Source organism: Salmo salar, chromosome 02 (genome assembly GCF_965601325.2).
Source record: "Salmo salar chromosome 02, fSalSal1, whole genome shotgun sequence".
Lineage (NCBI taxonomy): Eukaryota > Metazoa > Chordata > Actinopteri > Salmoniformes > Salmonidae > Salmo > Salmo salar.
In genome coordinates this window covers 94,004,093-94,022,050 of record NC_138292.1, presented here as the reverse complement: position 1 = coordinate 94,022,050, position 17,958 = coordinate 94,004,093, and the positions used below count along the sequence as shown (strand labels likewise).

Below are 17,958 nucleotides of genomic sequence, written 5' to 3'. Positions count from 1 at the left end.
AAGAACCGTCCACTAGATTATACGTCACGCTGCAGCATCGCCTGAAAGACGCACATCGCCGTCTGCTGACTGGAGGGAAACGCAGTTGAGGATCTGATTTTATTTTAAGACAAAGATTATTTTACATGGATTTAATTAAATAATACTATTATATTGAGACATACAAAGACAGGAATGTGTTGATTGATTGGTGAGAAATATTTTTTTTTTTACTACAGCACATTTAAGGCAGTTTCATTCAGTCAAACAACATCTAAATAAGTAGCCAGCTACTGTCGGTCTATACTGCTCCTACATGGTGGAACAATACATCATGTAGATATATACTACCGTTCAGAAGTTTGGTGTCACTTAGAAATGTCCTTGAAAGGAAAGCAAATTATTTCTAAACAGTGTGCTGGCTTTCTCGTTCTTTAATAACAAAGCTTTTGTAAACAGTGTTTTTCTATGCAGCAATTCAACCATGAAGGCCTGATTCATGAAGTCTCTGAACAGTTGATGTTGAGATGTGTCTGTTACTTGAACTCTGTGAAGCATTTATTTGGACTGCAATCTGAGGTGCAGTTAACTCTAATGAACGTATCTTCTGCAGCAGAGGTAACTCTGGGTCTTCCTTTCCTGTGGCAATCCTCATGAGAGCAACCCATACCTTGTCACAACACAACTGATTGGCTCAAATGCATTAAGATGGAAAAAAAATCCACAAATTAACATTTCACTAGGCACACCTGTTAATTGAAATTAATTCCAGGTGACTACCTCATGAAGCTGGTTAAGAGAATGCCAGAGTGTGCAAAGCTGTCATCAAGGCAAAGGGTGAAATATATTTTGATTTGTTTAACCATTTTGTGGCTACTCCATGATTCCATATGCGTTATTTCATAGTTTTGATGTCTTCATTATTATTCTACAATGTAGAAAATAGTAAAAATAAAAACCCTTGAATGAGTAGGTGTGTCCAAACTTTTGACTGGTACTGTATCTAAATGTGGTATTTCACTTGTTGTTTTTGTTACATTTGAAACTTTTATAAAAACCTGTATAAGCTGCTTTGTCATTATGGGGTATTGTGATGTCATTCTGGGGTATTGTGATGTCATTATGGGCTATTGTGATGTCATTATGGGGTATTGACATATCATTATGGGGTATTGTGATGTCATTATGAGGTATTGTTTGAAGATTGAGGGTAAAATATTGATTTAATCCATTTTAGAATAACGTAACAAAATGTGGAAAAAGTGAAGGGGTCTGAATACTTTCCGACTGCACTGTATATATATAGGAGCAGTACTTAGTGACATCACTTCATGAAACAGGAGGTACCAATATATAACATAGGTTCACAATATCAATATTCAATGTATCAAAATATATGACCAAGCTGGAAGTGTAAATGCCAGCCCAGCCACAATCCTAGAGGTTCACTGATGATCAACCTCCTCCTTCACATCTGACTCCTGATGATCAACCTCCTCCTTCACATCTGACTCCTGATGATCAACCTCCTCCTTCACATCTGACTCCTGATGATCAACCTCCTCCTTCACATCTGACTCCTGATGATCAACCTCCTCCTTCACATCTGATTCCTGATGATCAACCTCCTCCTTCACATCTGACTCCTGATGATCAACCTCCTCCTTCACATCTGACTCCTGATGATCAACCTCCTCCTTCACTTCTGACTCCTGATGATCAACCTCCTCCTTCACATCTGATTCCTGATGATCAACCTCCTCCTTCACATCTGACTCTTGATGATCAACCTCCTCCTTCACATCTGACTCCTGATGATCAACCTCCTCCTTCACATCTGACTCCTGATGATCAACCTTCTCCTTCACATCTGACTCCTGATGTTCAACCTCCTCCTTCACATCTGACTCCAGATGATCAACCTCCTCCTTCACATCTGACTCCTGATGATCAACCTCCTCCTTCACATCTGACTCCTGATGATCAACCTCCTCCTTCACATCTGACTCCTGATGGTCAACCTCCTCCTTCACATCTGACTCCAGTGATCAATCCAGAGCGTCTTCTTTTTTGGAGAATCCCGATGACGACGTCATCGAATAGGCCGTCATCACGACCACCACCCACAAGTTAATTGTCATTCAGGTTATCAATAGGAAGAGCATTAGCAATATGTCCTGTCTGGTAACTTGTCTCGTTCAATAGATTTACATTGGCAGGTGCACAGGGAGAACCCCCCAATAAAAAAACTCAGTTGATCTTAAACTGCGGAAACTCTTTTGGAAGTCTTTAACTGTATCAAAGTCTGTGGCCTGTGATGTTGGGACAGATGATAGTCCCTTAATTCTACAGCACAACGGCAGAGTCATGTCTTCAGTGTAAAACTAACAATGACTCAATAATCCTTCTGGGAATGTTATGATGTCATAAAGTTATGGGCAGAGTTAGAAAGTTGGCTGTCAGAAGTACAGGATTATAATGTAAAATGTATTTTAATCCGTCTGTCTGCATATTTCAAGACATGGCATTTGAGGGTGCAGTGAGATACCCCCAGAGTTGGACGATACTTTTCTCGTCAATCATCCTAAATATTATACTTAATTAAAACCTGGAAATCAACCGATCCTCTGTTGTTAATTCATTTGAAAGGTATAATGCTTTATTATCTAAAAGTTGAAAGTGACGGAGAGAAATAAAATGGTGCTGATGCGGGCGCTGGAGATGGGGATGTGTTCTAGTGGGTCTGGCCAGGTGTGATGTAGTTAATGGAGATGGAGGTGTGTTCTAGTGGACAGGTGTGATGTAGTTAATGGAGATGGAGGTGTGTTCTAGTGGGTCTGGGCAGGTGTGATGTAGTTAATGGAGATGGAGGTGTGTTCTAGTGGGTCTGGACAGGTGTGATGTAGTTAATGGAGATGGAGGTGTGTTCTAGTGGGTCTGGACAGGTGTGATGTAGTTCATGGAGATGGAGGTGTGTTCTAGTGGGTCTGGGCAGGTGTGATGTAGTTAATGGAGATGGAGGTGTGTTCTAGTGGGTCTGGACAGGTGTGATGTAGTTAATGTTTGTATGATTTTGTTTGTATCTGTATGTTTTGTATTTTTTAGACAAATCAAATAGAATATTTTTAAAGTCCCAATGCAAAGTTACACCTCACTGTTCTATTTTTGGAGTTATTACATGAAACCAATCAGAATTCAGAATAATGACAACGTCAGGTGTGAAGTAATATGAAGGACCAGCCTATTACCTATTATGTAAACTACAACAGAAATAACTTCCAATGTATAAATTCAAATTAAACCAATCGTTTGCACTCATGACTTGAGTGATTAAAGTAAACGAACGTTTTGAAAATACATAACGCCATTTAACCAAATATCAAAGAATGTTAGCTGTACAGTCTGCAGTTATCTTAGCCAGCCAGTTGACATTAGCTATTTAGCCAACCAGCTATTAGCCTAACCAGCGCAGCCAATCAGCACGGCTATGGAGCCCAACTAATGGAGACCAGTTAGAACCCAACTAACAAAACCCAACTAAAACATGACTGCAGATCAAAAGAGCAAGGGACTTACAGAATGATGGCAGGGAAAATCCCCAACATCCAAAATATATAGATTCCAGATGTCAGTCAGCTAGCGCCCTAGCAGTAAGCCAAGGTAGAAAACCTCACAAAACTCCTGTAGTCTAGTTCCCAGAGAATGTGCTGAAAAGTAGTGATGGGGGAAAAAAACTTCCTGAAGCATTGACACTTTCCAGCTGATTGTGTCAAAAATAGGTTCATTAGTCTAGGCTTTGAACAACACAGTATTTAGAACAGCCAAATTATTAGAGATTATGTTCCACACACGATATCGCGTTCGCAGCGTAGCCTTTATGTCATCTACTAAACTACTGGCCATGTTCAAGAGCATCAAATCCATGCTGCATTGTGGGTAAATGGTTAATGGCTGACTGATTTATAAATAATAATGAGTAATTATTTATGATGCAAGGTGATTTATAGATTTATAGATCAGTCAGTTGGCAGTCGCCTGCACTTTCGGCTGCAATATCAAACAAGCCCAATACCAAACCAATCAAACCAAATTAAATGTTATTTGTCACATTCGCTGAATACAACAGGTGTAGACCTTAAAATTAAATGCTTACTTACAAGCCCTTAACCAACCATGCAGTTAAAAAAATAGAATTAAGAAAATAGTTACTAAATAACTAATGTATAAATGAAATAAGATAAAAAGTAACAATAAAATAACAATAATGAGGCTATATGCAGGGGTACAGGTAAGTCGAGGTAATTTGTACATGTAGGTGAAGTGACTCATAGAAAATAAACAGTGAGTAACAGTAGTCTAAAAAAATTTACAAAAATATGTAAATACTCCATATGCCGAGCAGTTGACAGTCACAATAATTTAGGTTAGGTTCAGTCAGGACTCATATACCAAAGGCTGATCCTAAAGTAACCTACCCAAGGCCCTACAAGAGGTTCAGTCAGGACTCATATACCAAAGACTGATCCTAAAGTAACCTACCCAAGACCCTACAAGAGGTTCAGCCAGGACTCATTTGTGGATGAGGTTCAGAATGTGCGATGGCTGGAAGTGTGTAGTGAGGATGATCCTGAAAGGGCATTGAGTGTGTTTATGAAATGATGTATGAGTTTTGTTGATAAGCAAGGCCCCATTAAGAAAACAGACTGAGGTCAAACGATGCCCCAGGGATTGATGAGCTGAGAAATGGAACGGTTCAACTTAATGAAACCAAAAAATGTAGAGGACAGATCTGTCTGATGAGCAAAGTTATTGTAAATGAATACATCTAGTGACCAAGCTAGACCAGTTATTGTAGAGTAATACATCTAGTGACCAAGCTAGACCAGTTATTGTAAATGAATACATCTAGTGACCAAGCTAGACCAGTTATTGTAAATGAATACATCTAGTGACCAAGCTAGACCAGTTATTGTAAATGAATACATCTAGTGACCAAGCTAGACCAGTTATTGTAAATGAATACATCTAGTGACCAAGCTAGACCAGTTATTGTAAATGAATACATCTAGTGACCAAGCTAGACCAGTTATTGTAAATGAATACATCTAGTGACCAAGCTAGACCAGTTATTGTAAATGAATACATCTGGTGACCAAGGTAAAAAGAAAGGATATTATCATCACTAAATCAAGGCTGATGGACAACATCTATGGACAACTTTGATTCAACACAAGTGGCAGACATGTTTGAATTCCTACCCATTTTAACATTCATTACCAAAACCACCTGACATTGCATATTACTTTAATTACTATTTGACGGGTCAGGTAGACAAGTTGAGAAATGAGTCCAACTGACGGCTCACTGAATCGGACCGCAGAGTGAAGGAAAAGCAGCCAACAAGTGCTAAGCATATGTGGGAACTCCTTCAAGACTGTTGGAAAAGCATTCCAGGTGAAGCTGGTTAAGAGAATGCCAAGAGTGTGCAAAGCTGTCAATAAGGCAAAGCGTGGCTATTTGAAGAACCTCAAATATCAAATATATTTTCAATTGTTTAACACTTTTTTTTGGTTAATACATAATTCCATAGGTGTTATTTCATAGTTTTGATGTCTTCACTATTACTCTACTATGTAGAAAATAGTAAAAATAAAGAAAAGCCCTTGAATGAGTAGGTATTCTAAGACCTTTGACCAGTAGTGTATATTATGTTATATAATAAATATGTAATAACATTAAATCATAACTGTTTGTCCTTATAGGGAACCAGATTGTGACTACAACTCAGTTACTAAGTCTTTAACCACACTGTGTTGTTACACTGGTGAGTAAAAACTCTTTCTCCCTACACTTTCAACTTTTTGTCTGAAAATTAAATAAACATTTTACTCAACTGCGTTACCCACTCCAGTCAACAGATGGCGGTCTGGGAATTTAAGGTAATTCTGCTGGTGTGACGTATAATCTAGTGGACGGAACTCTTCTTCCAACAGTAGCAACAGTTATTCAGCCACCTCGGTAGCTTGCTAGACAAAATAGCCGAACCAATAAAGCTCGTTAGATTTCTGTCGTTTAGTTAGTTATCCGATTTAATGTAATATTTATTTGTTGTTATTAGTTAGCTAGCGGGCTGTTTAAATTAGCATTAGCCTAGCTAGCTAACATCCCCGACCATGAGTTCACTAAGCTACTCTCCTCCTGCTAAAGAAGAGGTCTGCTGGACGGAGGAAGAAGAAGCTCTCGTCAAAGAGGAGGAGGAGGAAGAGGAGGCTGTTGAATTACAAAAACAAGTAGAGGGTGAGGCTGTTACAGTGAAAGAAGAAGAGAAAGACGTTTCAGTTAAACAAGAGGAAGACACGTTCAGAGTGAAAGAGGAGGAGGATGTTACAGTAAAAGAAGAGGATGCAGTTTTTGGAGTGAAAGAGGAGGTGGAGATGACTGTCACATCCAAAAAAGAGGAAGAAGAAGAGGAAGAAACTGGACATCTGGGCCCGGTTTTCCAAACGCATCTTAAGGCGTCCATTGGTTCTAACGATGAACTTAGCCATAAGATGGGTTTGAGAAACCGTTCCCTGATTAACACTAGTAAGTACTGTCTTAAATACAGAGGCACAAACTCTGCAGTTGTTGAACTAATGTGTGGTGTTAAAGGGGAAATCTGCAATAGCTACATCAATATTTGGACTTAAATTATTTATAGCCATTGATTCTTGAAGAATATAACACATGCCTCATGAGCTTAGTTCAACTGTTGTACCACATCAGAACCCCAAATAAGCTTTTTTTACTCCAATGTTTAGAAACAATGTCCTCAACATGGTTAAAACTATAATGTTGATATCATGTATGGTCAGTCCTTGCATCCATAGGTCTGTCTATGCATTTGAGAGTAGTTACATTTCTCCAGACCCATCCATCATCTTATTACCAAAACAGTGTTTTAACTGCAGATTGATTGATTGATGTGTTTTTTTTAAACAGCAACAAAATGGCTGCCCAGAGACTTGGCGTAACAGTAACATCTTGGCGTAACAGTTATAAGGTGTTGGCTTGACAGTCGCTGGACCCAGGTTTGAGTTCAGCTCAGGGCTACCCCCTGAATTCACTACCCTATAAATACAAAGACTGGCCATCCATGATGTCATAATGATAGTTTAACCAGGTTTCTAGGCTATATAGTATATTCTAGAATTCATCCATGATGTCATAATGATAGTTTAACCAGGTTTCTAGGATATATAGTATATTCTATAACTGCCAGTGTAGATTTCCTGTGGAGGCAAATTATTAGAGCTGTTGATAAGTCATTGTATAATATTCAGCCAATTGTTTTTCATGCCATTACATTAAAGGCAAGACATACCTAGATTTAATTACATTCATGAATTGGTTTGAAACCTTGGTTTTAAAACCTTCTCAAAGTTGTTCCCTTGACGGATTTGTAGAAAACAGTTTGTCGTAAAACACTTTTTATTTAAATGTAACCTTTATTTAACTAGGCAAGTCAGTTAAGAACAAATTCTTATTTACATTGACTGCCTACCCCGGACGACGCTGGGCCAATTGTGCGCCGCCCTATGGGACTCCCAATCAAGGCCGGTTGTGATACAGCCTGGATTTGAACCAGGGTGTCTGTAGTGACGCCTCAAGCACTGAGATGCAGTGCCTTAGACCCTTGGACTTAGTGTCCACTGCACCACTCTGGAGTCCCAGAATCATGTTCTAGTGCTGTCCCCAACTAAAATACATCTTGGTCAACCAAGAGTCATCTGTTCTTTCTACCAATCGCTCCATGTGTTTTAATAAAATCAACTATATGTACGTAACTTGTCTGATGCTTTAAGCACGCTGTTTGATTAAGTAAATAAGACACACAAATGACTAGAGGGAGCCAGTCATTAAAATAACCTGACTAGAGGTGTTTGTTTAAATAATTACAGATACACAAGTTACGAGGGAGCCAGTCACCAATATAACCGAGAAATACTCTTCCTCCTCCTCCTCCCGCTGCTGCTGATCCTCCAGATCTGGTGCCAGTTATGATTTTCATATGTTCATTTTCGTGGAACAGTTTAATTTAATTTATAATAGTATCTCAAAATCATTGTCTGTGATTAATCTACATTCTATCTAAATCTAAATGAAAATTATACAAGTCTAAAAGTAACTTTTATTGCCATTGGCAACTATGTAAAAAAATGGCCAACATAATGCCAACAAATACAAACATTGCAAATAAATATCCTCTAAATCACATGGCCTGTCTACAACGAACTTGCAACATTGTATTAATAATTCAGGGCTCTCAGTTTCCCGCCAGTGAGTTTGGGACAGACGCAGCTGTAGGCTATTTGTTAAAGGGATAAGAAGTAATCAGGTATTTTATGACATTTCCACTGGATCAGAGCGTTACATTTTTCCCTTTTATGCTGAGTGGTTATCGAAAGGGCGAGAGCTGGAAATGTTTTTCAAATACTTTGAGGAACTATTCTCATTTACAATTGATTTTGATTGGACTTTGTTTACTTGCTGTTTGAGGTGAAGAAAAATTACTTTGAGAAGCTCCACAACTCATTAGTGGTGGTGCATTAAGACAATCAGAAATACTATCAGACATCCCCAAATGGGCACATTTATAGGCCTACATTTGCACACAGGCCAGGTAGACTAGTCCTACTTCTATATGTGTAATCAGGTGTGCGTCCTTACTCAACATTGACAGGAGTGTTTCAAACAAAAGACAATGAATAAATTGACAAAACTGAAGCAATTGCGGGGTCAGGTCTGGGTGGTCTGCCAGGGGCCGTTTCATTTAGTATCCATTTGGGTCGGCATGGGGAATGATTGTATTTCCCTATAGTATGTTGTACCGAAGTTGACCGGCTGAAAGGGAGTGTAACTTTGTGACTATAATTACTGTTCCCTGAAGGAGGGAAACGAGGTGCAACACCTGTTTGGCCCCACCCCTTCCTGGGTAGATGAAGAGTGGTATTAAATTTAAGGAATAAATCCAAGCCTCACGCTCATCACCTGTGGAAGGCGGGGCTTCCAGCGAGGCGTGGATTTAATAGTATGTTGTACAGTTTTCATGGGCACAGAAATCCTAAATCATTTCAGAGTTTGCTAAATCCAATGGTTCTAACCGAGAGTCACCTTAACTTTATTGACACCAAAATGGTTACTGTCATTAACGTCGTTCTTCAATAATTACACATAATTCTTAATACTGTAGCTGTTGAGTTACAGTCACATGTTCAACTATCATCAGCTGATCCAGGAAATCATTTTCTGAATGACAGTCACATGACAAACATCACGACATGCAACAACAACCAAAGTGCTTCTTCATTCATTACTCTGGTAAAGACAGTTATGCCGTGCTCCACGTTGGATCCAACATCCCTAATAAATGTAATGTTTATAATGTGTTATTGTCTGCTTGATTTACTGTAGGGTCTCGTTAGTCTGTTTGGAGACAGAGATACTTAGCTCATAATGTGTAGAGAACTGTTCCTTGATGGATAGGCTATTGTACAACACACAGAGCTATTTTCCTTTATTCAGGACATTTAGAATGACAACACATTACAGAGTAGCCTAGTGGGATTATTCACAAAATTATCTGGTGATCAGGTTATGAAATGTCATGACAAAGACATTTTAATGTTCATGTTTCACCTGAAATATTAAATGATTTATAGTCCTACAGTGGGGGAAAAAAGTATTTGATCCCCTTTTGATTTTGTACATTTGCCCACTGACAAAGAAAGGATCAGTCTATAATTTTAATGGTAGGTTTATTTGAACAGTGAGAGACAGAATAACAACAAAAATATATAGAAAAACGCATGTCAAAAATGTTATAAATTGATTTGCATTTTAATGAGGGTAAAAAGTATTTGACCCCCCTCTCAATCAGAAAGATTTTTGGCTCCCAGGTGTCTTTTATACAGGTAACGAGCTGGGATTAGGAGCACACTCTTAAAGGGAGTGCTCCTAACCGCAGCTTGTTACCTGTAAAAAAGACACCTGTCCACTGAAGCAATCAATCAATCAGATTCCAAACTCTCCACCATGGCCAAGACCAAAGAGCTCTCCAAGGATGTCAGGGACAAGATTGTAGACCTACACAAGGCTGGAATGGGCTACAAGACCATTGCCAAGCAGCTTGGTGAGAAGGTGACAACATTTGGTGCGATTATTCGCAAATGGAAGAAACACAAAAGAACTGTCAATATCCCTCGGCCTGGGGCTCCATGCAAGATCTCACCTCGTGGAGTTGCAATGATCATGAGAACGGTGAGGAATCAGCCCAGAACTACACGGGAGGATCTTGTCAATGATCTCAAGGCAACTGGGACCATAGTCACCAAGAAAACAATTGGTAACACACTACGCCGTGAAGGACTGAAATCCTGCAGCGCCCACAAGGTCCCGCTGCTCAAGAATACATATACAGGCCCGTCTGAAGTCTGCCAATGAACATCTGAATGACTCAGAGGACAACTGGTGAAAGTGTTGTGGTCAGATGAGACCAAAATGGAGCTCTTTGACAACTCAACTCGCCGTGTTTGGAGGAGGAGGAATGCTGCCTATGACCCCAAGAACACCATCTCCACCATCAAACATGGAGGTGGAAACATTATGCTTTGGGGGTGTTTTTCTGCTAAGGGGACAGGACAACTTCACCGCATCAAAGGGACAATGGACGGGGCCATGTACCGTCAAATCTTGGGTGAAAACTTCCTTCCCTCAGCCAGGGCATTGAAAATGGGTCGTGGATGGGTATTCCAGCATGACAATGACCCAAAACACACGGCCAAGGCAACAAAGGAGTGGCTCAAGAAGAAGCACATTAAGGTCCTGGAGTGGCCTAGCCAGTCTCCAGACCTTAATCCCATAGAAAATCTGTGGAGGAAGCTGACGTTTCGAGTTGACAAACGTCAGCCTTGAAACCTTAATGACTTGGAGAAGATCTGCAAAGAGGAGTGGGACAAAATCACTCCTGAGATGTATGCAAACCTGGTGGACAACTACAAGAAACGTCTGACCTCTGTGATTACCAACAAGGGTTTTGCCACCAAGTACTAAGTCATGTTTTGCAGAGGGGTCAAATACTTATTTCCCTCATTAAAATGCAAATCATTTTATAACATTTTTGACATGCGTTTTTCAGGATTTTTTTGTTGTTATTCTGTCTCTCACTGTTCAAATAAACCTACTATTAAAATTATAGACTGATCATTTCTTTGTAAGTGGGCAAACGTACAAAATCAGCAGGGGATCAAATACTTTTTTCTCCCACTGTAGGTCTATGTTGTTTAGAGGTCGACCGATTATGATTTTTCAACGCCGATGCCGATTATTGGGGGACCAACACACGCCGATACCGATTAATCGGCCGATTTAATTTTTTTCCCTCCCTTTATTTGTAATAATGACAATTACAACAATACTGAATGAACACTTATTTGAACTTAATATAATACATAAATAAAATCAATTTAGCCTCAAATAAATAATGAAACATGTTCAATTTGGTTTAAATAATGCAAAAACAAAGTGTTGGAGAAGAAAGTGAAAGTGCAATATGTGCCATGTAAGAAAGCTAACGTTTAAGTGCCTTGCTCAGAACATGGGAACATATGAAAGCTGGTGGTTCCTTTTAACATGAGTCTTCAATATTCCCAGGTAAGAAGTTTTAGGTTGTAGTTATTATAGGAATTATAGGACTATTTCTCTCTATACGATTTGTATTTCATATACCTTTGACTATTGGATGTTCTTATAGGCACTTTAGTATTGCCAGTGTAACAGTATAGCTTCCGTCCCTCTCCTCGCTCCTACCTGGGCTCGATCCAGGAACACATCGACAACAGCCACCCTCGAAGCAGCGTTACCCATGTAGAGCAAGGGGAACAACTACTCCAAGTCTCAGAGCGAGTGACGTTTGAAACGCTATTAGCGCGCATCCCGCTAACCAGCTAGCCATTTCACATCGGTTACACCAGCCTAATCTTGGGAGTTGACAGGCTTGAAGTCATAAACAGCACAATGCATTGCGAAGAGCTACTGGCAAAACGCACAAAAGTGCTGTTTGAATGAATGCTTACGAGCCTGCTGGTGCCTACCCCCGCTCAGTCAGACTGCTCTATCAAATCATAGACTTAATTATAATATAATAAACACACAGAAATACGAGCCTTAGGTCATTAATATGGTCGAAGCCGGAGACTATCATCACGAAAACAAAAAAAAATATTATTTCAGTGAAATGCGGAACCGGTCCGTATTTTATCTAACGGGTGGCATCCCTAAGTCTAAATATTCCTGTTACATTGCACAACCTTCAATGGTATGTCATAATTCTGTAAAATTCTGGCAAATTAGTTCGCAACGAGCCAGACAATGAACGCAAGAGCAGTGACACAATTTCATGTTAGCGGGCAATATTAACTAAATATGCAGGTTTAAAAAGATATACTTGTGTATTGATTTTAAAGAAAGGCATTGATGTTTATGGTTAGGTACATTGGTGCAACGACAGTACTTTTTTCCCAAATGCGCTTGTTAAATCATCACCCGTTTGTCGAAGTAGGCTGTGATTCGATGAGAAATTAACAGGCACCGCATCAATTATATGCAACGCAGGACACGTTAGATAAACTAGTAATATCATCAACCATGTGTAGTTAACTAGTGATTATGTTAAGATTGCTAGTTTTTTTTATAAGATAAGTTTAATGCTGGCTTGCAACTTACCTTGGCTTCTTGCTGCCCTCGCGTAACAGGTAGTCAGCCTGCCATGCAGGCTCCTCGTGGAGTGCAATGTAAGGCAGGTGGTTAGAGCGTTGGACTAGTAACCAGAAGGTTACAAAAACGAATCCCCGAATCCTCCCTGAACAAGGCAGTTAATCCCCGTTCCTAGGCCGTCATTGAAAATAAGAATGTGTTCTTAATCTGACTTGCCTAGTTAAATAAAGGTGTACACATTTTTTTTTAAATCGGCAAATCGGAGGCCAAAAATACCGATTACCGATTGTTATGAAAACTTGAAATCGGCCATTCCGATTAATCGGTCGACCTCTAATGTTGTTGTTAGTTGAAGTTATGGGTCCTACAGTAGGTCTATGGTATTGTTAGGTGAAGTTATGGGTCCTACAGTAGGTCTATGTTGTTGTTAGGTGAAGTTATGGGTCCTACAGTAGGTCTATGTTATTGTTTGGTGAAGTTATGGGCCAATTTGTTAAACACTTAGTGTACAAACCCTCATTGTCAGGCTGATGGCAAAGCTAGCCATAGAGCATTTTACTGGTTGAAGTGTTTTTTTAAAGTATAAATCAGTTGATATGCGACAATAACACAAACATTATATTAAGCAGGAGATTCAAGCGAGCCTTACAATTATAATCCAATAGTAATGTGAAATGCACTCATCAGCAACCTGGAAATGGACGCAAATTTTGCTGTCAGCCTATGAGAACCCTGCATTTCCCCTCACGATGGTGAATTAGTGAATAGACAAAGAGCTTAATGTGAGTTTCCTTGAGTAGCACTCCTGATCTTGTGCTGTAATATTTCGAATACATTGTGAAAATCTAAAATCTTTCCTCACCATTTTTTGCTCCAGGCAGATATACTACATCCATAACTAGTGGTTTCCTCATTACCAGATATACTACATCCATAACTAGCAGTTTCCTCATTACCAGATATACTACATCCATAACTAGTGGTTTCCTCATTACCAGATATACTACATCCATAACTAGTGGTTTCCTCATTACCAGATATACTACATCCATAACTAGTGGTTTCCTCATTAGCAGATATACTACATCCATAACTAGTGGTTTCCTCATTACCAGATATACTACATCCATAACTAGTGGTTTCCTAATTACCAGATATACTACATCCATAACTAGTGGTTTCCTCATTAGCAGGGAGGAGTTTCTGCAATAATTTTTGTGTGTGCATTGACCTCGTGTCGCAATTTTAGCAAACACAGAAAGGGGTCAATATTGGAGACCAAAAGTCATCTGGCACACTGCTTAGGATTTCAACAACTTTAATAACTTATTTCTAGTTACTACTAATGTGAAAACAAGACTAAATATGACTGTTATCGCTAACTTGACTGTCTTAATTGTCAAATCATTTAACAGACGTCAATTGTTGTACAACTTCATGGGTATGATCTGGGCATCACCTTTTACCTCAAATAAACAGTGGATTTCTGCTGTTGTGGGCCTTTAACCATCTGCCTGACTTTCTCTCACAGGAGAGAGACGGGACTATGGGGATCCTGGGGATCCTTAACAACATCATGATGCTGACGAGGCAGAGAAGAGTCTCTCCAGATCAGAACTCCTCAAGAAACACCAGCGAGTTCACACAGGAGAGAAATCTCATTGCTGCTCTGACTGTGGGAAAAGATTCAACTCTTCACTAGGCCTTAAAATACATCAAAGAATTCACACGGGAGAGAAATCTTATGGCTGTGATCAATGTGGGAAGAGTTTTATTCGGCTACAAACTCTGAAATCACACCAGAGGATACACACTGGAGAGAAACCTTATGGCTGTGATCAATGTGGGAAGGGTTTTACTCAGCTAAACAGCCTGATAGTACACCAGCGGACACACACAGGGGAGAAACCTTATGGTTGTAATCAATGTGGGAAAAGTTTTACGACATCTAGCTATCTAACTATACACAAGAGAACACACACAGGAGAGAAACCATATAGCTGTAATCAATGTGGGAAGAGTTTTACTCAGCTAAACAGCCTGATAGTACACCAGCGGACACACACAGGAGAGAAACCTTATGTCTGTGATCAATGTGTAAAGAGTTTTAGTACGTTTGGCTGTCTGACGGCACACCAGCGGGCACACACAGGAGAGAAACCTTATAGCTGTGATCAGTGTGGGAAGAGATACTCTGATAAAAGATCTCTAATCAAACATCAGAAACTACATGAAGGAGTTGTTTCATGATATCAGTGAAATAATGTCACAATGTATAATGTTTTAACATTGTAGTAGGAGTATTTTAATAACGTCAGAATGTAAAACCCTAAACGTTTGTTGTTCAATTGATTTTAGCCTCAGGGGAAAAATCCAGGCTCTGAATTGGAAGAGTAGTATTTATGTGATTTAACAAAAAGTGACTAACAAAAAAAGAGTTCTGTTACACTTACCACGTTGGTCACCCACTTGTATCACAATGCAACACTTCAAAATGTAGCTAGCTGTTTTCTACAAATTGTTCTCTAACCAGGGATGTACACATTATTCCCAGATTCCATGTGCTTTTTGAGCTGTTAGTTTTAACAGGACGTGCAACCTCATCTCCCTCCTCTCGCGCAATTGATTTCAACATGATATCAATGAGTGCTGACAAATAAGTGTTGCGTTCCTTTGTTCAGCGACTCGTAAATGTAAATGCATCATTGTTGCCCTGCTTTTAGAATATCAGGGTTCATTCTCAGATGTGCCAACCCAAATGTACTAGAGCATGACATTGGGGACTGGGCCCTGATCCAACAACATGCCTATCTAGTGAACCCTGAAAAGAGAGAGAGGATCTCCGCAGCGAGGTGGAAAGTTACTACGGATATTGCAGGAGTTTCCTCTTGAAATCAGACATGTCTGTGGTGAGGACAACTTGGTTGCTGATTGTCTCAAGGGTGGGCAGTTAAAAAGTTTTGTGTTTTGCGTTTAGCCAGTCCGTTGCCATGGATCACAATTTATTTTGACTGCACGTTTTTCCGTATTGGAGATGAGTTTTGTTTGGGCTCGTTCCAAGGGGACGAGAGTTCTAGAAGCTAGTGGAGGAAAAAAATGTTTTTCTTGTTTCTAATTGTTGACAGCCAGTAGACACCATGTTTATATTGGTGAAGGTGAAGCATTGTAGTTGATTATAATGTGAAATGGAAGTTGTTTTCTGTTGGTGGTACGCAAACTTGTCCATCAAAAATATAGGATATATTTGTTGTTTTAAGGGGGAAGGTGTTACAGTTTTTGGTTTTTCCATTTATGTTTTGAGGTTGGACTTTAGCACGTATTGCTCGTTAGCACGTCTAGCTCGTTAGCTCGTTAGCACGTATTGCTCGTTAGCACGTAGGGCGCACTGATTGGTGTCACCTCAGTTAGTCAATGTGTTACACCTGTGCTGTCTTGTCCATCTCGTTATGGTTGAATTGTTAATATTTTAATCAATTAATTTTCCTTAGAATGCTCATTAGTCTTTCAGTTGTTATTCTTCATTTTTTTAATCCTCTTATGTTTATGGTAAATATTGCTGTTTATTTTCATTGTTTTTTTGTTTTTTTTCCCCTGTGTTTGTTGTGGTAAATAATTGTTTATTTTCGTTATTTCCTGTGAAGCCATTGTGTTTCATCCATGTCTGAAATATACTGTATAAATAAAGCTTGATTTGAACATATTATAAAACTAATGAACCCAATGACTGACAATCAGCAGACTTTTGCAAAACTAATGAACAAATATGTGCAAAAGCATCACGTATCTTGGTCTATCTTAGTATGAAAAACAGTATAAATTCAGTATATCTTCTTCCACTATGTCAAAATAGTGCATTGTATGTAAGTTGAGTATCACTTCAACCAACCCAGTTCATTTGTTGAAAATGAAACATTTTGAAATTAATACGTCAAAGGATTCAACAACTGAAAACTGAAACAAACAATTGGATCAAACAGATCAATCCTACTGGACATTGGGTTTGATTCAGACCCTGCCAGCATGGCCAGAGATGTATCTTATAACCACAGAACCCCCCCAGACCTTTCATGCATGACTAAAAACACCAAAGTATTAGATTTACTGCCATGGTCTAGTATGTCACCGCCTCAGACACCATTCACAATGCTGGCTGAGGTACGAGTAAGACATGACCTATTATTTCCTAACCATTCACAATGCTGGCTGAGCTACGAGTAAAACATGAAATATAATTTCCTAACCATTCACAATGCTGGCTGAGATACGAGTAAAACATGACATATCCTTAATCAACTAGTCTCTCACTGTTTAACCAGAAAAACACGAGTTGTGTCCTTCAGACTGTTAGTCCAAAAAATGTTTATTTTATTTTCAGACAAAAATTTAAAGGGTAGGAATCAGAGACGTCACTAGGACTAAAATATTCATTAGCCCCCCCCTAAATAAATCAATATCAGTCAATTTATTTTTTCTGTGATTCCTTTTTTTCGTCAACCGTTCCATCGCATCTTAAACTTCTTAGAGGGCGGCACTAGGACCAGGGGAGGCTGCTGCTGCACTAGTGACTGTTAGACTTTCTTCAGCAAAGATGGTGGACAGAAATACTAGGAGAGAGGGGTACCCCTACACAGAACTGAACTGGATCAAAGATGGAGGACAGAAATACCAGGAGAGAGAGGTACCCCTACACAGAACTGAACTGGATCAAAGATGGCGGACAGAAATACTAGGAGAGAGGGGTACCCCTACACAGAACTGAACTGGATCAAAGATGGAGGACAGAAATACTAGGAGAGAGGGGGTACCCCTACACAGAACTGAACTGGATCAAAGATGGCGGACAGAAATACTAGGAGAGAGGGGTACCCCTACACAGAACTGAACTGGATCAAAGATGGTGGACAGAAATACTAGGAGAGAGGGGTACCCCTACACAGAACTGAGCTCTATCAAAGATGGCGGACAGAAATACTAGGAGAGAGGGGTACCCCTACACAGAACTGAACTGGATCAAAGATGGCGGACAGAAATACTAGGATGGAAGCAAATGTAAGGGATTATAACGTCATAACGAATCATGCAAAAACATGACTAGCTAACATTAACCAGCTAGCTGACTAGCTAACATTATCCAGCTAGCTGACTAGCTAACATTAACCAACTAGCTGACTAGCTAACATTATCCAGCTAGCTGACTAGCTAACAATAGCCAGCCAGCTAACATTA

The 17,958-nt window shown here is 39.5% G+C and overlaps 1 protein-coding gene across 1 annotated transcript; it reads left to right on the top strand.

Annotated features, from left to right (window-relative positions):
• The first annotated feature begins 5,960 nt into the window (after positions 1–5,960).
• LOC145863337 (uncharacterized) lies at positions 5,961–16,650 on the top strand. Its single transcript, XM_082968329.1, has 2 exons — positions 5,961–6,564; positions 14,264–16,650. The coding sequence occupies exons 1-2, from the start codon at positions 6,153–6,155 to the stop codon at positions 14,299–14,301; spliced, it is 450 nt and encodes a 149-aa protein (XP_082824455.1). The 5' UTR covers positions 5,961–6,152; the 3' UTR covers positions 14,302–16,650.
• The last annotated feature ends 1,308 nt before the right edge of the window (positions 16,651–17,958 follow it).